Genomic DNA, 23770 nt, shown 5'->3' on the forward strand with positions numbered 1-23770 from the left:
AGAATTTGTTATATAAATTTGCTTATTTAGTTCAAATTTTTATGGTTTTGTTGATGGATTTATTGTTAGATATGAGTTCTCGTCAAGGTGGAGATTGTTAGTGTTTGTTGATGACCCAAACATTTGGGTCGAACACTTAGGTTGAAGATGAATGGGTAACTCTCCAGCAGCCAAAGTCGATTGACTTTTGGTGTTTGTGATGTGCGGCGAGTCGGCTGAATAAAAGAAGCAATGGATTTTTTTCTAGACGACTGATATGTGTGGAGCTTCATCGAGTCGTCGGTAGCTGCCGACCAAATTGGGTTGTTTCTAGTATACGAAGCCGTCAACGAGTTTGGATGTTTGAACACAAGTCGAATCGGCGACAATTACACAGGAGATTTCCACGTTGTTTTGTGCGCTGGTTTGTTAAGATTTTAACTTAATTTCTTTTTATTTAGAGATTTACTTTATAAACCCCTCTTGTAATAAATGTTACGGCATGCAAAATACAGGGCGAAAAACTAAGAGAGAGAAAAAGCAAAGAGGACCATTATTAAGGTTTTTAATTTTCATCTTATAATCTCCCAGTTAATAGTGAAGGTTTGATTGAATGTAACTATCTTATTGATAATGAACTACGTAAATTTATCAGTGTGATTTTCTTTATTGTTTACATTAAATCTTTAGTGTTTTAATTATTGTTTTAGATTATTGATACAGATGAGCCCAGGGTTTTCGAAAAATGTGCAGCATTTTCAAATCGTAGTAACTTCATAATTCCAATCACATATGGAGAGAACACAACGGAAGAATAAAACTAAAAAATCTGGTCAAATCGTCTCTCAAGAAATATAGAAAATGGTTACCGAATAATATTCTGGATACTAGAATTTATAGTCCCTTTGAAACATGATTTTTGAAACAAGACGTATTTTTGTGATATACAAATTTAATTTCATTTGAAAATATAATTTAACTCAAATTTAGTGTTTGACAAAAAAATTTCAAATTTAAATTTAAGTCAAATTTATAATTGTTATAAAAATAGTTAAAGATGAGAATTTGAGGATAACATTCTAAAGCTTATCATTCTCAAATTCTACATTAATGATTTCATAATTGAAATCTATAATTGACAATGGAATACTTGTTCCCAAACGCAGTCTTTTAAGTAAAAAATAAAAAATAAATAAAATAAAAAATAGCTTCTATACTCTAAATTTCTATATTATGACCGCATGTTAAAAGATGTAGATTATGAAGGAAAAAGAAAAGGACAAGAGAAGCCCAGGTTGATAAACTTTAATGAGAACTTACCAATCTTTACTGACCATTCGAGTGATAAATTACAAGACCCAAATACCATTGGTTATTACTCATCACAACCTTAACTTGTTCCTCAAACTCCATAATTATAGTAACACAAAAAACAAAGGGAAAAATATCATCGGCAAATAAATCCAAGTCATGTAAGTAAATAATTTGCAAAGACCTTTGGCTGATGCACGCAGCAGCTTCTACACCAACAAAATTGTTGCGGAAGAACCAGCCGAAAGTCCTAGTTGCTGTACAAACATAACCTTAAAACTCACTGCTCATTGCTCAAGGGACGCACCCTTTTTTTGAAACTGTTGAGTTTGGACAACCTTAGAATCATCAGCGCACATTGTATACAGTATAGTTTATGGATGCTTACCTCACATTAAAAGATTCAGCCTTGATCACCAGCTAAAAACCAAAATCGATTATGCAGCTTCAAGCGTTGCACAGTCTTTCCGGGATCCTGAACCTGAATGTGAACCCTGAATACTATGGTCTTCAATCTCACTTTCAAGCTTAAGATCTGCTATGGCAGCACACAAATCATCTGGGGTAGCCGACGCCCTTACATTTTCTTTTGTATCTTCCATAGTTATAGGTGCGTTTACCAGGATGTTTTCATTCCTTATTTGTAACTCAAGCTTCTTCAGCTCCTCTTCAATATCTTCATCCTCTACAGCTGCATACGATTTTGATTCTGAAACAAGACACATCAAATGATGCACAAGTAATCAGCATTATACACATATAAGTCCAAAAAATATTCAGTAGCACGTTTTTCATATAAATTGAGCTAATTATCAAACCCCTCATAGACAACAGTTGTATCATTTACATCCTTTTCCATCACTTAATTTTAGAAATGACATTGAAAAATGTAAAAGTATATATAGATTTATTTTCTTTGTTCCATCCCTGCACACACACACACACACACACACACACACCCCCCCCCCCCGCCCCCCCCCCCCGCCCCCCCCCCCCCCCCCACAAAAGGCCGCAAGGCCCCGACACACACTCTTTTTCACCACATAGGTCTTCTAAAAATTTGAACCATCTTCTTATGCTGCAACCAATGCAGAATGGAAGTTATATCTTAGGAAATGTCAACATTTTCCACATATTAATATAGCATATATCGATGCTAGATTTATGAAAGGGAGCAATGTTCAAGAGAAGCCAAGTGATTGAGTCACCTAAGGCATTATAGATGGTTTCTTGAGAAACCATAAACTCATCGAGTTCTTGTAGACATAATTGAACTTCTTCTACTTCCATTTTATTTTCCTTGATAACCTGAGCACCAAGCTGGATAGCTTCATACACCTGAAAGAACAAAATAAAAAGTTGATTCATGTATTACTCAATCCTTCTTATGGCACACACAAAAATAGTTGAAGTCATTCCAAGCTTCACTTGACCAAAGTATAACAATAACATAAAACCTTTTTCGCAGATTGTGCATCTGAAATAACCCGGACTGTCTCCTCTACTCGGTCAGAATATGCTGTTAGTTTGTCTCTACTCTCAGAAGCTAATTTTAACTGCCTTGCATTCCTTAGAGCTAAAGTTTTGTCTCCAGATCTCAACGCAACCAATGCAGATATTCTAAATCTGTAAATCAAAATCATTAAATGGTTGAAAATAGAAGTGCAGTCCAAACAAATCATATAAAACAGGCTGCAATATAGAAATTAAGAGAAGATCCTGAACAAAGAGAAAATAAACACTCTTAACCATCAAGTGATTTAATGTGAAATCTATTAAACATAGTTTCGTTTGATATAAATATTTGAGGTCAAATCATTCTCTAGGTCTGATTTGACCATATTCTCGTCCTAATATATTTCCGTAATATGTCAGATCTTGTTGGATTAAGCTCAATGCTAATTGTGTAAAAAGCATCCGAAATATATTTACCAATAAACATTTTTCTGAATCTTTCAATCCAGACCTTGTTTGATCTTAATTTCGTAGTTGAGTTTTGTCTATTGTACTTGAGACTTTGACAAGAGCAAGCAACAAGCTCCATGAATAACATGTCAAATTGGTATTATGATAATGATAAGTTCCTTCTCTTAGACTACGATGAAAAGCTTCTAAATTGTCCTCACTTAATTAGCACACTACAATTATGAAACACCTTGAAAAAATCATGTCCACAAAATGCAGTCAGGACTCAGGAATAACAAGCTAACTTACACAATAAAATCATCATTTGTAACAATAAAACCATCAAGAAGAAACGAGTGACATCAGATATGCTAAACTAGTAATGAGATAACTTCGCAACACTCCATTTAAGATAAGTTGACATATGAGAACTCACATTTATAAAAGCCTAGCAATACAAGCTGGAGTTTATCAAGAGCTTACATATTGTGTATCAGAGCCAGAACTTACACCTTTTATATTGTTTGTCTATAACAGAAATTTGCTGTTGAAGCTCTTCTAGAGTCCACATCAATTGCAAAATAACAGAATCAATACTTGGAAAACTAGAAACAGATGCAGAAGAGAGCGATACTTTTACACCCTGCAACAGATATGAATGTGTCAGTTGACTCCTCATTAGAGGCCAATCTGATCTTGTGCAAAGAGAAGAAATGACACGTAATTGAAAAATAAAAGATGAACTATTAACACAGAGCATAAAGGTATCATAGTGAAAGGATACTGATGATCCTATAGTGCTAACTGCCTGGAATAGGCCTAACACTTTGATATCTCAGTTTAAAGGAACTAGAATTACAGGAAGAAGAGAGAATTGAGAGGAAGAGAATGTGTTTATTATATTCAATGATCAACAAATGAGCTTACAACTCTTATTTATAGCTAAGGAGGGAAAGAAGTCTAACATTGTGTCCTAACTAACTTTCCTGTCAAAAATAACGACTCAACTAAAACACAATTAACAAACATAACTACTTTTTTTACTACTTTTAACTACTTTTGGACAAGGTTAATGACCCTCTTGCCCTTTATACAGCATCATTACTCCCCCCCCCCCTTAGAGAAACTTGCCATCAAGTTTCTGTGGAAAAAGTAGGAAATTGTTGATGAAACCAATCAGCTGCCACCCAAGTAGACTCCTCACTAGGTACATTATGCCATTTGACAAGGTATTGAGTCTGTGCACTGTTAAAAACTTTGTGTATTCTTCGATCAAGTATAGGCTCAGGTGCTCTGGAGTAAGCATCATTAGGGTCCATGCCAGTCAACCAAGCAGAGATGTGAGTCGCTTGAGGAAGTCTCCCATTGGAAGCTTTCAACTGGGATACATGAAACAAATCATGTATTTTAGCATCTACTAGCAGGTTGAGTTTGTAGGCCACATTACCAATTACTAAGATGACCTGGAAAGGGCCATAGAACTTATTAGCAATCTTATGATTGAACCTATGCTGAATTGAAAGCTGCCTATAGGTTTGAAGCTTCAACCAAACCCAATCCCCTAGCTTAAACTTCCTATCAGTCATGTGCTTATCAGCTTGGCTCCTCATTCTGTCTTGAGCCCTGGATAAATTCAATTTGACCACTTGGATCATGTCCTACCTTCTGTTCATGCTTCTATCTACAGCTTCATTTGATGAGCTGCCAGAGAGAAAAGGTAAATGGGGTAGGTGGATGTTGATTATACACCACCTCATAAGGAGTCATTTTGATGGTGGTGTGATAATGAGTATTATACCACCATTCAGCAAGTGGTAACCATTTGCACCAGTCTTGAGGTTCATAACCACACATACACCGAAGGTACATTTCAAGACACCTATTCACAACCTCAGTTTGTCCATCACTCTGAGGATGATAAGCAGAAGAGAAGCAAAATTGAGAGCCTTGAATGGAGAAAAGGGCCTTCCAAAATAGACTCATGAAAATAGCATCTCTATCACTAACAATACTCTTTGGCCACCCATGGAGTTTAAACACATTATCTAGGTATCCCTGAGCTACCTGCACAGCAGTGAAGGGGTAAGCAAAAGGAATAAAACGAGCATACTTGCTCAACCTATCCACCACTACTAGTATAGTATCCTTGTTCATGGATTTAAGCAATCCTGTGATGAAATCCATGGAGATGTCTTTCCAAACCTCATCAGGAACCTCTAAGGATTGTAACAGTCCTTGTGATGCAAGGGGCTCATATTTTGCAGCTTGACATACAATGCATTCCATCACAAACAGCTTTACATCTTTCAACAACCCTTTCCAATAAAACAGTCTTTTGACCCTTACTCCAGTAGCATCTCTTCCTGAGTGTCCAGCTTCTGGACTTGACTGGTGCCACTCAATAATGGCTCTCCTAAGAGTAGGAACAGGTTCCACCACAAGCTTGTCTTTTCTCCTTAGTAACCCATGCAGCAGTGTGTAGTGGTGTACTGAGTCCCCTGAACTTAACTTCTGAATAACATCTAGTAAACCAGCATCCATATGATAGCTATCTTTGAGTTGTTGCTCCAAATCTGAAGTAACCAGGGATATGGCCATGGATAAGTTTTTTAAACCTTGTATCCTAGATAAAGCATCAGCTGCACTATTTTCAGAACCCTTTTTGTATTGTATCTCATAATCAAATCCCATCAGTTTAGAGAGCCAACACTGCTGAAAAGGTGTAGAAATTTTCTGTTGAAGTAACCATTTTAAGCTTTTTTGATCTGTCCTCACTATAAAATGAGCACCTATAAGGTACTGCTCCCACTTCTGAACAGCAAAGACCAGAGCCAATAACTCCTTTTCATATACAGAAAGTAATTGGCTCTTGGGTCCCAAGGATCTACTGATATAGGCAATGGGATGAGATTCTTGCATGAGCACAGCTCCAATCCCTGCTTTTGAAGCATCAGTTTCCACTTCAAATATCTTAGAAAAATCTGGTATAGCTAGCATAGGGGCTGATCCAAGTATAGGATGTTCAACTACACAAGCACAGGACTTAACTAATTTAACCAACTTAAGTGCAAAGGAGGATTTGACTGCTATCTTACATGGACCTAGCACAACTGGACCAAGGCGTGTCTTGCACATCACTCATCTAGACTAAATCAACAAAGGGTGATCATCTACTTAAGGGTCCAAGAATCAGAAGCCAAGATCCCAAAGCTCAATCCTCAAATAATCAGCTTAGTCACTTACATGTAATAGTAGTTAGTTAGTTAGTTAGTGTTTATGTCTAATTTTAGGAGGTTGTTAAGAAGGCTGATACGACACGCCTTCCCCCTATTAGAAATCTATAAATAAGCCTCTTCTCTCAATTGTAAAGGCACGTTTTGATTTCAATAAAATTCAGAAGTAATTCAGTTTCAAAAATTCTCCAAGATTGCAGTTGTTGATCTTGTGTGTTGCTCTGATTTTGTGACTGAAACAAACTGATTCTTCATTGTCATTCAATAATCAGAGTGAACCTTGATTGTGGGTGAGAAAAGGGCCTCTTGTGAGTGAAGCAAGGTGTCTTTGTCCATTGTGTCAACTACAATCAATCAAGATTGTAGATGGTATTCTGATTGTCATCAAGAATTGGTGCACATAAGGCTTCTTCTATGATTACTGGAAGGCTGTATTGTGGCAAATCATCAACAATATCAATCACTATATCATACTTGGATCAGGGGCTGTTACCAATGCCTGTTTGAGACTCACAAAGGCTTGGTCTGCTTCATTGTTCCACTTGAATGTTCCTTTCTTTAATAAATCAGTAAGGGGTCTGCTTATAAGGGCATATCCCCTTATGAATTTTCTGTAGTAGTCAGCAAGACCCAAGAAGTCCTCAAATCTTTGAGTGTAAGAGGAATAGGCCAGTTTTCAACAGACTCAACTTTCCTTGGATCAGTTTCTACCCCTTTTTCTAATATGAAATGCCCCAAATATTCAATCTTTCTAATCTCGAACACACACTTACTAGCCTTGGCATATAGTTGATGAAGTGTCATAAGCTCAAAAACTAGCCTCAAATGAGACCAATGCTCAGGTAAAGATTTGCTATAAACCAAGATATCAAATTAAAACACATTTTCTCAAGAGAAGTTTAAAAACCTAGTTCAGCCAATGTTGAAAAGAGGTTGGAGCATTAGTAAGGCCAAAAGGCATTACCAAGAACTCATAATGTCCACTGTGAGCCTTGAAAGCAATCTTGTACACATCCTCATCATGCATCCTGAGCTGGTGATAGCCGATCTAAGATCAATTTTGCTAAATATCACAGCCCCAGCTAATTCATCAACCAATTCTTCAAGAACAGGAATAGGGTATTTATTTTTGATGGTTTGATCATTAAGTTTTCTGTAATCAATGCAAAGCCTCTAGGTTCCATCTTTCTTTCCAACTAGCACAACTAGGGATGCATAGGGGCTATTGCTTTCTTTAATGACCCCTCTATCTAAATTTCTTGGATCAAGGCTTCTATGACATCCCTTTGCTTGAGTGGATACCTATAGGGCCTAATATTGACTGGTTTTGCATCAAGCTCAATAGGAATTCAATGATCAAAGAGGCCCCTGGATCGTGGTAGTTCAGCAAGCTCATGGAAGACATGCTGGAATTGGGTTTTAAGGGTTGTTAATTCTTTGGATTCACATTCAGGAGAAGTCTCTGCACTACAATGCATTAGTAAAGATGGTGTTTCACTGTGGCCATCAGTGATTTGCATTAAACAGAATTGAATGGCTGCACAAGAAGGTTTATGTGTAAACTTTAGTATTATTTGTTATTCCCTTGAGACAGACAGGTTTCCCCTCCACTTCAAACTTCATAACCATGCTATGGAAATCCCAGTAAACTTCCCCCAACTGTTTAAGCCATTGAATCCCTAACACCATATCACAACTACCAATTGGTATCAACAACACATCTGTGGGGAACAATTTACCATTAATCTGCCAAGCAAAATCCCTACACGCATACTAACATGGGATCTTGTTTCCATCAGCAACAGTGACTGACTATAAGGAGATGGACTCCATCACACAACCCAACTTGACATACTCAAAGTCTAAAATATTATGAGTGCTGCCTGTGTCTATCAAGATATGAATTGGTCTTTTCTGAACCAATCCAACTACCCTCATAGTCTGATAAGCATTGGTGCCAGTAAGTGCTTGCACTGAAATGCAAGCCTTTGTATGTGCAACTTCTTCATAAAACTCTCCCTTAGTGCTCTCTTCATCACTGGGCTCATCATCATCTACTATCTCAACTTTGAAAAGTTGAGGCTCCTTGAAACCACACTTGTGTCCCCTTTCAAAGGGTTTATCACAGAAATAACATAGACCCCTTAGCTATTTTTTCTGCTCTTACTTTGGCCGGGATAAATCTATAGTTCTTGGTGGGGTTAGGTGGATATTTAGGTGGAAGTTTCTGTAGGGGAAGGTAATAGAGGTGGCTTTAACAGAGAAGAAGAAGCAAATTGGATTGGGTAACATTAGGTTTATAGGTCTTTAACTGCAAGGAATGAAGAGAATCTTCTTGTAATCTTGCATAGGAAATGGCTTGGGGAATGGTATGAGGGTTGAAGGCTTTAACAAAGTGTTTAATGCTATCTTTGAGTCCACTAATGAAACTGTCTAGTATGAATATAGAAGACAACTCATATGACTGCATATCTAACAAGGCTCTACACCCTTCAAAAGAATCAATATATTCCTCTAGACTACCAATTTGAGTGAGTTTGTTGAAGTTTTCCACAGCCTTATCAATAGTTATATCCAAGAATCTAGCTCTCACTGCAATGGTGAATTGCAACCACCCTACATTTGGTTTAAAAGCCAAGTAACTAGCTGCCCAAAACAGCAGCCTTATCAATCATGTACAGGGATGCCAGGTCTACCATTTGATTCTCAAGGATCTTACACAATTCAAAATATTCCCCACTAAATTTCCAAATCCAATCATTAGGATTAGTGCCATCAAACTTAGGGAATTCAAGTTTAGGAGCAAAGGATAATGGCCGTGTTATTTCATCAACCCCTTGTCTCGTAGGCACAGATTGATCCAAGATTTTATTTCTATCACTGATTTTTGTGAACAGCATATCAATTTTGCTGTTCAGGTCAGCCTTCACGGCTTCCATTCGGGATTGTATCGCTTGGAGTGTGTTGTGGGCGCCAGTTGAATCAAGAATTGTAAAGAACTCGCTATAAACTGTAGGGAGATCAGAAAACAGCAAGGATAATGCACATAAAAGTATTGGCTCTGATACCAATGATAGGATACTGATGATCCTATAGTGCTAACTGCCTGGATTAGGCCTAACACTTTAATATCTCAATTTAAAGGAACTAGAATTAAAGGAAGAAAAAGAGAGAATTGAGAGGAAGAGAATGTGTTTATTATATTCAATGATCAACAAATGAGCTTACAACTCTTAATTATAGCTAAGGAAGGAAAGAAGTCTGACATGGTGTCCCAACTAACTTTCCCGCCAAAAATAACAACTCAACTAAAACACAATTAACAAACATAACTACTTTTTTAACTACTTTTAACTACTCTTTGACAAGGTTAATGACCCTCTTGCCCTTTATACTGCATCACATAGAAATAACACCTCTGTGAACCTTGATCGTGAATAGAGGCACGTTAAAAGTACAAACGAAAAAATTCCAACATGGAACTTTAACGAAGATTATATCAGGCTTTTTGAAATCACAGAGCCCCAAGATATCTAAAAATGACAATGAGGTATAGACTTATAGTTTGAAAAACTTAGAAAAAACTCAACTTCAGATGACTAGATAATATGTCAAAATTGAGTTAAAAAAAGGTTCAATTTCTCAACAAAAACAACTATTTATTTCTACGAAAATTTTCCAAGAAAGCAAAAAGAAAAAAAATCATCAAATACCTCACAGCACTTCTCTACCAACCCTTCCCACTAGTAGATAGTGGTTGGCTTACCAAGTCACAAACCAGTCAGTACTAAAAGTCAATGGCCCATATCTTTATTTTAGTTTTCATCATTATGAAACATGGCCATATAAAACATGAACAATAGCATCCATGAATTTTCTCCCTCTTGCCCGTTTTAACTACCTTTGTATAGATAAAGTTGAAACATGAAAAAAGCTAAGCGGAGAAGGACGTGATCAAATGTATATGAGATGAATTTGGCAAATTGTGAAAAAATTTTGAATTAATTGTAATCCAACACATTATTTGCTACACGATGAACCTTAAGGGACCTTTTAGGGCATGATGCTGTCATGGATACTGCTTCTGAGGTTCTCATCAAATGGTGATTATAGCATTTCCTCAGTTGATTTCCACCTTGAGGACAAGATGTCTTTCATTAAGGTAGGTATTGTCATGGAAGAAAGGCCCAACCCCACCATTCAACATGGATGTTCTAGAAAAGAGAAGAAATCAGTTACCCAAGAGTAACAAAAAACTTGTTATACATTGTATTCGGATTTCTGTTTTGGCTTTGAATATTTCGGGTACAGTGATGAGTTATATTATGGCAGGGTAGTCTAGAATGTTGTAATAGCTATATAATCAAAGGGGGAATAGATTAGCATCATGCTGGTAGTATATTTTGGAGTGTTGTAGACACTAGGGAGTTACTGAGCCACTCAAAGAGCTCATGGGAGCACTATGCTCTCTATATTACATAATACAGTTCTGTTCACTATCTCTAGTGCTCTCATTTCTTTCTTTCTTCTTTTACTAATATTGCCATGTAATCTTCTTCCTTTCTTCTGTACGTCTTCCATTAAAGCTTCTAACTCTTCCTTGCACTATTTCTTACTTTCTTTTTGGCCCTAATATAACAGTCGTATAGAGCTTTTTGATCATGCCATAGGTTGAAAACCCTTGAGGAGAAAGTTTTGTCGCTACAAACTGTTGATATACATGGTTCATGGTTGTTCTTATATCAGCTACATTCAAGAGTAAGCAGCAGTGCAGCAGTGTTTGTCAACGAGTAGCAGCAGGTTTACAACAAAGGTGCACACTTGATCAGAGATTTGTTTTACCTTCGAGCTATCAAAGGTAATCCATGTGCCTCCTTATTCAATCCATGTGCTTGCTTATTTAAGTGTGTTGTTTTATTCTCCTCAACGATCCAGATTTATCTAGATTAGTAATTAGATAAAATAGGATAAGTTAGCCACAATATATCAGATAGTTTGTTACATCTGTTTTAGTTTGTTACTTGCTGTTGAGCTGTACTTTTATTCTTGTATATAAAGGGGTGTTTTGTTCACCAAACTGTATGTAATTCTTCTGCGTGAAATGAAAGTATATTCCTCAATCTTTTACTTGCATTTCTAACAGATTGTGGCAGCCCTTCTATGAAGGTCATGGTAATATGCTCCTATACCTGCAAGGGAATTAGTAGTAGTTGTAGGAGTCTGTTAGAATGTTGGTAATGAGGAATTAGCTAGTTGACAGACTGTACATTCTTTCACATGGCTTGTGATTTGTCTTCTCGTCCCCTTCCAATACCATTCAGTTGTGATATGTAAATATGTTTTAAGCTCCTCCGCATGCCGGCCTACTAGTGAGTCATGATATTCTCATATTAAAAAGGAATAAATGGAGTTTATGGATACATCAAATGTTCATATGACAAATGAATATAGAAAAGCAACACAAATAGAAACAACATCTTGAGAACAAACGGGGAGGGAAAAGAAGAGAAAAAAAAAAAGAAAGGAAAAGAGACAAGAAAATAAACTTGGTTTTCACTTCTTGGTGTAACTAAAATCGTTACTCAAGAAGTGATTCTTCTCATTAACCCAAATAACAACCATGAAAGTGTCACCCAAATCATCCAAAACACACAAAAAAACAATTGCTCACATGAATTTGCTGAAGCGGATGGGAAAATAAGAAAATGAAGCAATGATGAGGAGAAAGGACCTAGAGCACATAAAAAGTATCGAAAGTGCGCTTGCAGGGTAAAGCAAGAGAGATGGTATAAGAAGAAGAGGAAGGCAAGAAAAATCAAAACAAGGTAACACCAGAGATAAGTATGGGAAGTGGGAAAGTTTTAGGTATATATCAGGGCAAGAAAAGGGTAACACTTATAGTACAAAATATTAACCGTGTCATCACATCGCAACCACTATAAAGGTTTTTCACCTCTACTACAAAATAGTCTCATAACCATGAAGCCATCCAAGTTCACCGCAAAAGTGGTTTGCATGTCGTTACAGCAATAGATTGTGTACTATAGTTTCACCAAGAGGATCGTTTTAGTCATTTTTTTTACTGCCTTAAAGTTCTAAAAAAGTTACACACTCGGGATTTTCGTAAATTTTTATATCCAAAAGAAAACACGAGCAATATACAAATTACAATAGCGTAATGAAATTGTTGTACAGCAAAGGCCACCAAACTGGTCAAAAAATTACAATCACACTTATAAGTAAGAAATATGCAAAAAGAAAGAGATAAGAGATGGGGAAGGGAAGAACGAGGGTAAAAGAGCATAATATAGAGATGTGTTTAAGAGGCTCGAGTTTTCCAAATTTATTAGTAAGATTCGAATTGAACAACAGAATCCCATGAGACTTGACCATGGCTCTTTTTTGATTTCATGAAAGCCTAGAATGAATGTCGTACCGCAAAGGCAATAAACTTGTCAAATATGTTGCAAGAATTTTAGGTGCACAAGAGAAAAAATTCAAGAACATACCATTATTGGCTCTTTGCTTTTGATGGAGAGATATAGTGCTTTCCCGTGTCGTGACAAGTAACTTAGCACTGCAAATGCTTCATCGTGCTCTTTAAACAAACTTTCAAAATGTTTCATCGTTATGATGCATGAAGATGTCCAGTTGGTTTCTGACAATGCTTTCACAACATATGTTGCTCGATCCTAACATCCAAAAAGGTCCAAAAGAAATATTTTAGTTCCCCACTCCAAGAAAAAAAGTCTATGCATTCAGGTTAAAGGTTCATGAAAATGTTTATCGAAGACAAAAAAAGTCAATAAACCAATGAGAGATAGTAAGAAGGTAGAAGAACCTCCAACATAGTTAGAAGAATGAGTCGATCATTCAGAATATCACTTGAAGTTGGTGATTTGAAGGCAATGGGAAAATGAATAATTTTCATAAGTCGAGAAAGGCGTCCAGTTGTTGGATCTTCAAAATCACTTAATCGCAAAAGATCACCATTGTTGTACATTTCAAGCTGAAAACCTCAAACAAAAACATTGTGATGCCAAAAAGTTAACAAAAAGTACACATGTGTTGAGTATAAGTAAAAGTTCTATCCCTATAAACATTAAAGCAAGCAATATGTAAATGATGTCCATGTGGAATTTTTTCCACACTATCCTCCATAAATTGAATTACATCCGATTCAAATGGATCAAAAGGACGAGAAGTCTTACGCTTGCACATCAAAAGTTAAACTAAATTTTCCAAAATTAGCAATGATTTTAGCAATAATCTTTGAAGCTAATACAACGAAAAAAAAAGGTTTTTTAAATGATTTTTTGTCAAAGTTATTACAATAATCAAAGTTATTTAACATGAGATTTTTTTCATCTAAATAGAATTATATATTTTCATCACTAAAAAGTTTTGATATAGAATTTGCCTCTCTTTGATTTGGCTTCTTTGTTGTTCTAATCTTTCTTACTTACCATATTCTCAATGAAATTGATTTAAATCTCTAGTGATCTAGTTTCCAAAGATGCAAAGCTTGAAGATAAGTTGATAGATACTGAAGTACAAGATTGAGACTTCTACCATTATTTGTGCACATACTAATCATATTTGAATGTCTACATGAAAAATTCTTGCTCAAAACTTGAATTTTGCAACTAAATTGCCCTTGTACTTGTTTAAATATTCTATATTTTTCTTGTGCCATTATAAGTATGGTTCAATTCACCAACGTAAAGTTTTCAAAAAGCAAGTAATATGGAGTAAACATTAAGAACTTTGTTATTCCCATAGAATGTGAAAAGATTTTCATGAGTAAACAATAGCATTACCCATTAAAACAACATTTTAGTATGAAAAAAATATTTAATATTATATTTTTTGATTCAAAATACATAATATTATGGGAGATCAATTGCTAGATGATGGAGAGAAATGTATTTTTAGGTGAGTGACAAGCCTATTGAAAAATGTTTTAAAATTTTGACAAATTGGAGTCAACAATTTGTTATAATTTACAAAATTTTATTTTTAATATATTTGGCTAGTAACTTTTACAATTTTTCTAAGAATGTTTGTTATAGTTTATTTGCTAACACGTCAATGGCAAAACTTAGGGTAAAATTTAAGAGAGTGAAGTTTCGCACCTTTAACCTATCAATTTTAGTATATTATATTACTACTATGCTAACAATCATCATACAATTTTAAAGGTGGCATTATATTTATTATGCCAATAAAAAACGTGAGAGGACGACGTCATATCCCTTTAAAAGTACCCTACAAAAAGTGTTTAGTATTGCAACAAGCACTGCAATATTTGAATTGCAGCGAACATTACAATTTTTCAATATCTTATCCCAATTTGAAAATTATGGTCCGCCATTGATCCTACTATATGTAAAAAAATGTGGTTACACTACTTTGTTTCCATTGTTATACTTTTATAACCACGCCCATACAATACACTGCAATATCTGAATTGCAGCGAACATTACAATTTTTCAATATCTTATCCCAATTTGAAAATTCTGGTCCGCCATTGATCCTACTATATGTAAAAAAATGTGGTTACACTACTTTGTTTCCATTGTTATACTTTTATAACCACGCCCATACAATATTCCTTCTACGTATATGTAAATCATTTTTTTTTTTATTTAAATTATTGTTTTGGAATATATTGGTGGGCCACCTCTTTACCATATTCATAATCTGTTCAACTTACTTTTGCTCGCATTGCTTCCTCTTTCATTACATGATGTCATATATTTTGTACTCAAATGATCATAAAGCAATATATGTTTGCCTTTTTCAACATAAATCTACGACATGTTCCAAAGATTTTAACCCAAACCAAAAGGAGAGAAAACGAATATTTGAGTTATTGAATATTCAAACACCTTATTTTTCTGTGTAATTCTATAATGGAACTTGATTTGACTTTTTTGCAGTGAACCATAGATTTGAGTTATTATGATCAAGTTCTCCTGCAGTATGTTATAACCCTTAATGAACTTATCTAGTTATTCTAGGCGGGAATGTAATCATGGAATCAAATAACAGTCGTTCTAACGCAACTTGGGCGAGTTGTAACAGTTTTCTAAGAGATTGTTTCGAAATAACGCGATATATAACGTGGTATTAAAAAACGTCAAGTTACCTCGAATTTCATCCGATTAAGGCGAATTTGAACGAGATTTCGCAGAAAATAAGAGCAAGATTCTTTTTTCTTCATGAAATACATAAAAAGATGCCAAATTTACAGCCTTTTCAGATGTTACTGTTAGTCACCCAAAACACCAATAATATACATCTATCTTCCAAATTCTACCCAACTTACATCCTATGCTACAACAATCAAGCACAAGTAGAACAAGCCTAAAAGGGAAGGAAATAAGACTTACATATTAAGATCTAAACTTTGAACTTCATTGAAGCTCCAAGGGCGCCATTGAAGTGTAGGAAGTGAAGGTACTGTGAGTCCACGTCATTGAAGACCTAAACTTGAAGCTCCAACAGCCTCCAAGCTTGAATCTCGCAAGTTTAGATTCTGATTCTTTCACTTTAGACTTTGGGATGAAGGATAGAACTCAGAGAATACAATTACAAAAATAAGAGAGACGAAGGATAGAAATAGATTAAAAATCAGAGGATAAGAATAAAAAGAGATGAAAAAAATAAGAATAAAAAAAATCAGAGTACCTGGGGAGCGACGTTAGGGGGCATTTAAAGTTATTGAAAAGTGAACTCATCACTTATGCCATTAATCATTAATTTGTTATTAAAGTTTTTTTTGTACAATTAATACTTTAATGAATGACCGACAATGTCTAGAATATATCAAACTCATATACTTTATATATTCTTGCCATTCATTGTTAATTTTTTAAAGATCTTTTAATTGTATGTATATATACATATATATATATATATATATATATATATATATATATATATATATATATGTGTGTGTGTGTGTGTGTGTGTGTGTTAGTTGTAATTATAATTTTCAATTATATATGTTTGTTAATTGTAATTATGTTTTTCAATAATTGTAATTAATTTAGAATTTATACAATTAGTTGATTAAAGAGTGATATAAATTATAGCGTTTAAAAAAAAACATTTTTTTTAATACTCATCAACAAAATAATTGTAATGGTTGGGAGGATATTGGATGAAAACTTGGTAAGTAGTTGATGGTAAAAAAAGATAATTCAATGCGATTTTTGTGAAGTTATTTTCGAAGAATAACTAGATTAAAACTTAGCTCATGAAAAAGCTGAAGCTTGGAATCTAGGAGAGACGTAATAAAACTATTAAATGGTTATAAAAGTAGGGATAAATAAAAAATAAATAGAAAATTTCAAGAAAATATAACAAATTCAATGCGACCTGTTTACACTGACGATGATGATGTAAAGATTGAGAATCAGAATATTCTCGACGACTTAGTCGTTTTGAGCACGAGTTTCAACATCGAAGGGGGACCTATGGTGGTCAAGAAAATTACTACACCGATGGATGTAATAGATACAATCAAATCCTCAATCTAAATCTCAACATGTTCGAGATGTTGATTATGCAAGAGGAGGACGACATGAGGTATCAAACCCCTTGACTAAATTACGTTCTCGCGAGATTGAGTTAATGAAAGATTGTACTAAAAAAAACAAACAAAACTCCCCACAAGTTTAGTTTAAAAGGCCTAAAGAAATTTTTAAAAGCTTTTGGAAGTTGGTTTATTAATACCAGCACGCCATTCAGAGCAATTATTTTAGTCTTCATTAATTAGCTTTTGGAAACAATACGAGTGGTTGGTGATAGATGTATAGCTCCATTTGCATATGACTTAGCACAAGTAATATTACAGTATTATTTTAATCATTTCATAAAAAATATTTTAATTAATTTCATTAAAGTCTGATTTTTATTTTACTAGTACGTATTTCTCCCCTAAGAGTGTAAAGAAAAGAAAATATAAAGAGTCATGAGCCAATTTGGGATGAATGGGGTGTTTCTATAATGTGTGATGGATGGACTAAACCTACAAATTTGTCAATTATTAATTGTCTTATTTATTTCATTCGTGGCACGATTTTTCAGAAATCGTTAGATGCCACAAGCATTTGCAAAAAAGATACCTCATACTACTTCAAGCTCATGACGGATGTCATTAAAGAACAGGGTCCACATAGAATTATCCTAGTAACTAATAATGAATAAGCTATAAAATTGGCAAAAAAAATTAAAGAACATTAACCTCATATTTATTGGACTAGTTGTACGACACATTGGTTTAAATTTTATTTTGAGAAGATCTTGAAAAACTAGAAAACATCATGTGTGTGCTTTTTAAAGAAAAAAGATCAGTCAATGGATTTACAGTTACAAGTGGGCAATATCTTATAAAAAACAATTTACCAATGGTCGAGAATTGGCGCGTCCTAGCATTACACATTTTGCCACACAATATTATCATGTTGGAGTGTGTTGTGAGGCACAAAACTTCTTACAAGATATGTTTGACTCTGCAGATTGGTTGGACTCAAGGTATGGACAAATGATTGACGATTTAGCTATAGGAATTCGTCAATTATTGTCTAAAAATCCTTCGACCTTTGTGGCTGAAGTTTAGGACAAGACAAACATTGTCTTGAAATTGAAAGATCCCATAATTAAAGTATTAAGGTTTGTTAGCGGAGATGAGAAACCAACAATGGGATTTATATACGAAGCAATTGATCACATGAAAGAATCGATCAAAAGTAATATGTCATATTACCTTGATTATTGGAAAAAGGTTGACAAAAGACAGCTTTTTCTTCATACAGATTTACATGCAATAGCTTACATGATTTTATTCATTATTTAATTATTTAGATATCATTTATGATTTTAATTATTATTTTAATTAACCTATTTATTGTGTTTTATGTTGAAGGACCAAGGTGATGATGGGGGTAATGATGATGGTAATGAAGATGGTGAACATGGAGGTGGATACAATTACTATGCGATTGCTAATCCTGGTGAACAACATAGTGATGGATTCTAAACCCAACCTTCAATTGGTGAAGAACAGCACTATTAAACATCTAAAGGGCGGCTTAAGAGACTGTCGGCGCAATATTCACATGATTTTGTTGATGATTGTAATTCACTACATGAATTCTCTGCACAAATGATGTCATCTAAATCACAAGGGTCAAATGTCGAAAGCTCCAAGGGTACACCATACTCTGTCTACATATTTTTACCAACTCCATTCACCATACCAATAAGAATCCAAAAATCATTATGGTTCTTCCACTGACAACTTGAACCTCAGAAATCCTGAAAATGTCCAAAATATAACTATGGGGCTTTAATTTATAGTGGAGTACATTATCACAACCCTACCATATATAAAGGTAGTTATAGCTCAAGTCAAAATGACCAATCATAATGGATGATGCAGGTACATTCTTGTTTGACAGCCATTAGAGAGCTCACTATGTTGCAAACTATGGAAATATGCAACAAGAACCTCCTTGACATTCATTTTGATTTTGATTACAAGTAGTCACTTAATCTTCTAAAATAACATTGTAATATTAATTTAATTCATATGGAATGTATTAAATAATTGTTTAAATATTCAGTTGTTTACACTGTGGTAACAATTATTCATGTCATTTTGGTTTAATGGCTATAAGATTAACTTATTATAATCATCTTTCATCACATATATTATGGTCTTTATTGATAAGTTTGTTAACATGCTGACCACCACAAGACGCGCATAAGAGGAGAGTTGGCGGCACAAATATCCGAAAACGTTCCATCCTAAAGAAATTGGTTATAGGAAGAATAGCCCATCAAGCTTTATATGTTAGTCAACCTGTCTGTAATCTTTCGTTGTGGGATCACATGCAGGTTATTCTTTCAGCACTCTCCTTCACATGTGAGCCCATTTTTTAATTGGATGGGAACGTCATTCTTTTCGAACCCGCACATTGTTTTTATGGAAGATAGAGAATTATTTTGTTTCCAGTTGATCGGAAATCGTCTGCTTTGACACCATGTAAAAGATCAAAGCTCTTGATACAATCATTTTTGGGTTCAAATTGCTAGGTCATGAAAATTCATCACGTGATCGCCCCTCAGCATTGTTAAAATCACGTTTCTAATGTACGATTCTATGATTTTACGATCTAAAAACAAGCGAGCAATTCGAATCGTAAGTAAAATTGTAAGTTGGTAGAATCTTTCGATTCTAATTAAAATAAAATTTGTAGAGGTAGAATCATAACACAATTCAACGATTCGATTCTACAAATTCATTCTTATTTTTTATTTATTTTTTTAGATACCATCTTTTATTAATTTTTCTTACGATTAACTATCCATCATCATAGTTTCTAAAAAGTAAATTTCTTCATCATCGGTATGAAGATTTAAACTAATTATTAAATATTTTTTTATTTCATTCTTAAAAATAAAGTGAATAAAACTTAAATTAATAAACTTAAAACTTTTGAGATGAATAATTATAACTAAATAGCAAATTTAAGTTTATTGTAGAATCTTACAATCCTACGATTCAATTCTATAGGTCTGAACGATTTCAAGTAGAATCCCGATTTTAACAACTTTGCCCCATAGGCACTTGTGTGGACACACCCAAGGGGCACCCATGGGCTCGAGCCCACAAACCCACGAGTGATGGGCATTGACTTGCATACAACACTTCATAAGTTTACTCTTTCCCAAAACCATATGGTTTTAGAATGAGTACTCATCAATCATTATATTAGGTAACTACTTGTAATCAAAACCAAAATGAACATCAAGGAGGTTCTTGTTGCGTATTTCATTCAATCAATTGCTTCGTATATAAATCCCATTGTTGGTTTCTCATCTCCGTCAACAAGCCTTAATATTTTAATAATGGGATCTTTCAATTTTCAAGACAATGTCTGCCTTGTCCCAAAATTCAGCCACAGATGTCGAAGGATTTTTAGACAATAATTGACGAATTCCTATAGTTAAATCGTCAATCATTTGTCCATAACTTGAGTTCAACCAATCTCCGGAGTCAAACATATCTTGTACGAAGTTTTGTGCCTCAAAACACATTCCAACATGATAAATTGTGTGGCGAAACGTGTAATGCCAGGACGAGCCGATTCTCAACCATTGATGAATTGCTTCGTATAATATATTGTCCACTTGTAACTGTAAATCCAGTTTGATGTTTGATGTTTTCCAGGACTGATCATTTTATCTTTAACAAGCACATGTTTGATGTTTTCCAGATTTTCAAGATCTACTAAAAGTAAATCCAAACCCATGTGCAACACAACCAATCCAATAAATATGAGGAAAACATCCTTCAATATTTTTTCCCTAGTAACTTTATTGGTTTTTTATTATCGGTTACTACTTGGATAACTCTATATGGACCTTGTTATACAGTGACATCCTTCATGAGCTTGAAGTAGTATGGAACATCTTTTTTGCAAATGCTTGTGGCATCTAATGATTTCTGAAAAAATTTTGTCACGAACAAAGTAAACAAGAAAGTTAATAATGGACAAACTTTTAGGACCAGTCCATCCATCACACATTATAAAAACACCTCTTTCATCCCAAATTGGATCATGACTCTTTATGTATTCTTTTCTTTACGCCCTTAGGGGAGAAATACCTACAGTAAAAAAACTTATTATGAATTATTAAAATAATACTGTAATATTACATCTGCTAAGTCACACAATGGAGCTATACATCTATCACCAACCTATTGTATTGTTTCCCAAAGCGGATTAGTGAAGACAGACTCAATTGCTCCAAATGGTGTGTTGGTATCAATAAACCAACTTCCAAAAGCTTTCAATAATTTCTTTGGCCTTTTGTATTAAACTTGTGGAGAGCTTTATTTGTTTTTTCTTAGCACAATCTTTCTCCAACTCAATCTTGCGAGCACGTAATCTAGTCAAGGGGTTAGATACCTCATGTCGTTCTACTCTTGCATAATCAACATCTCAAACAGAGTAAGATCTAGAATGAGGATTTTGATTGTATCTACTACATTCATCAGTGTGGTAATTTTCTCGACCACCATTGGTCCCCTTCTATGTTCAAACTCATAATGACTAAATTGTCGAGAATATTCTAATTCTCAATCTTCTACATCATCATCATAAGAATTTTACACGTTACATTGAATTTGTTATATTTTCTTCAAGTTCCCTATTCATTCTTTGTTTATCCTAATTTTTTATAACGTAAAAGTACTATTATGTCTTTCCTAACCTCATTAGATACCAAGCCACATGGAGCTATATCACCTTTTTATGAGCTAAATGTTGTTTTAATCTTGTTTTTCCTATGGTAATAACTTTTACACAAAAATTGCATTGGATTTTATTTTTGTTACCATCAACTATTTTACCAAATTTCCATCTAATATCTCTCCCGCTATTACAATTGTTTTGATGATAATGTACTAATATGTTACAAAACATTTATAAATTATAATTAACAAATATATACAATTAAAAGAATATAATTACAGTTAACATATACATACAATTAAAAAAAACTTCAATAAAAAATACATCTAATGGTAAGAATATATGATTTAATATATTTTAGACATTGTTGGTCTTTTTTCATTAATATATTAATTGTAAAAAACTTATAATAACAAATTAACAATTAATGGCAAATGGCAAGAGTAATGAACTTTACACGCCCCCACCATCGCCCTACACCTACTTTGTTTTTTCTATTCTTATTTCTTCATCTCTTTTATTTCTATTCTCTGATTTCTAATTTATTTCTATCATTCATCTCTCTTATTTCTACAATTTTATTCTTTGATTTATGTTCAATGATTCTATCCTTCATCTCTATCTCACCAATTTCTAAACTCTAAAGTCCAAAGTGAAACAAGCAGTAAGCAGTTCATTGCAAGATTCAAGCTTGGAGGCAGTTGGAGCTTCAAGATAAGGCATCATGGACTCATCGTATCCTCACTTCCCACACTTCAATGAGGTCATTGGAGCTTCAGGACATTCAGATTCCATATCTAAACACTTAAGCTCTTATTACCTTCCCTTCAGTTTTTTTAGTTGTGTTTAATTGTTGTGACATGCGGCGCTTAAATTGGGGTAGAATTTGAAAGATACTTTATAATATTGAAGTTTTGGGTGACTACCATTTGCAAAAGGCTGTAAATTTGGTATTTTTTATGTATCTCGTCAAGAAAAAAAATCTCGCCTGCATCTACCGCAAACTCCCGTTCCAACTTGCCTGAACCCCACGAAATCCGAGTTAACTCGCATTTTTTGATACCCGTGAACGGTCTCTTACAAAACCGTTAAAACTCATCCGAGTCGTATTAGAATGGCCATTATTTGATTCCATGAATGTGTAGGGTTCATAACAAATGATCAGTGCTGATGGAATACAGAATCCGCAGTAGAATGATTTCAACAAACATAAATTAAAAGGACACTAACCAGAACATGATCGAGACATAAAGGGGTCAAGCCTCCACGATTGAACCAGGAATTTTTCATCTGCAAATCAGAAATAAACTTAAAATCAAAATTAATTTTAAATTTAAATTTAAAATTACAGTCTTATAGAAATATTATAGTAAAGTAGGATACCAGAGAAGGGGAGAGAAGAAGAATATTGAATCGACGAACGATAGTTATGATTAAGTCCCTCCAGAAAACGAAAAGAGACTCCCAATCCGACCTTTGACCGCTGAAAGCCTTGTATCTAGCAGTAGCCTTCACTTCGTCGTCCCAATCCGGTACTTGCTCCCTTATGAAATTCAACAATTGTTTTACTTCAACTTCATCCCCCATTTTTGCAACTATTCAGAGTATAATGCTGCTACGTTTTAATTTTGATGCATTTTCCAGGTTTCCCTCTCTTCGTCATTTCATCCTGTTTCCTTCAGATTTTCTACTACGTAGTCTCCCTACGTCTCTTCATTAAACTTTTTTTTTTCCCGATTCTTAAAGTTTGACCACCATTTTCATTTTATCGCTATCTTCATATTAAATTTACAATTTTGCCCCTGAAATTAATAAAATTATGAAATTGTCACTGCAGTTAAAACCTCTATAAAACACTTTATATTCACTCAATGACTCTCCTATCACTTCCAAAAACTCTAAATCTTCACATAAAATTAATCGGTGCTAAAACTTTGGAATCGAAGTCGTTAACAAGAAGTCGATGTAATATCTAAGCAAATTCATTCGAAAATTAAAAGGAAAAAAAATTAAAATGTTCATACCAGTCGCACAAAAATTGCGACTGTACCTAGGTACAGTCGCATAACA

At 34.4% G+C, this 23770-nt stretch overlaps 1 protein-coding gene across 2 annotated transcripts; it reads right to left on the bottom strand.

The window, feature by feature from the left end:
* Positions 1 to 1167: 1167 nt before the first annotated feature.
* Positions 1168 to 23413, bottom strand: LOC130818711 (uncharacterized). Of its 2 annotated transcripts, XM_057684879.1 has the most exons (9): positions 23084 to 23413; positions 22931 to 22990; positions 13270 to 13437; positions 12938 to 13120; positions 3708 to 3838; positions 2748 to 2916; positions 2499 to 2628; positions 1679 to 1999; positions 1168 to 1610 (listed from the first exon to the last, which is right to left on the bottom strand). In XM_057684879.1, the coding sequence occupies exons 1-8, from the start codon at positions 23285 to 23287 to the stop codon at positions 1728 to 1730; spliced, it is 1317 nt and encodes a 438-aa protein (XP_057540862.1). In that variant the 5' UTR covers positions 23288 to 23413; the 3' UTR covers positions 1168 to 1610; positions 1679 to 1727. The 2 variants fall into 2 exon arrangements, with proteins under 2 accessions (XP_057540862.1, XP_057540861.1); XM_057684878.1 differs by having other exon boundaries at positions 1170 to 1999.
* Between the last annotated feature and the right edge of the window lie 357 nt (positions 23414 to 23770).

Source organism: Amaranthus tricolor, chromosome 7 (genome assembly GCF_026212465.1).
Source record: "Amaranthus tricolor cultivar Red isolate AtriRed21 chromosome 7, ASM2621246v1, whole genome shotgun sequence".
NCBI lineage: Eukaryota > Viridiplantae > Streptophyta > Magnoliopsida > Caryophyllales > Amaranthaceae > Amaranthus > Amaranthus tricolor.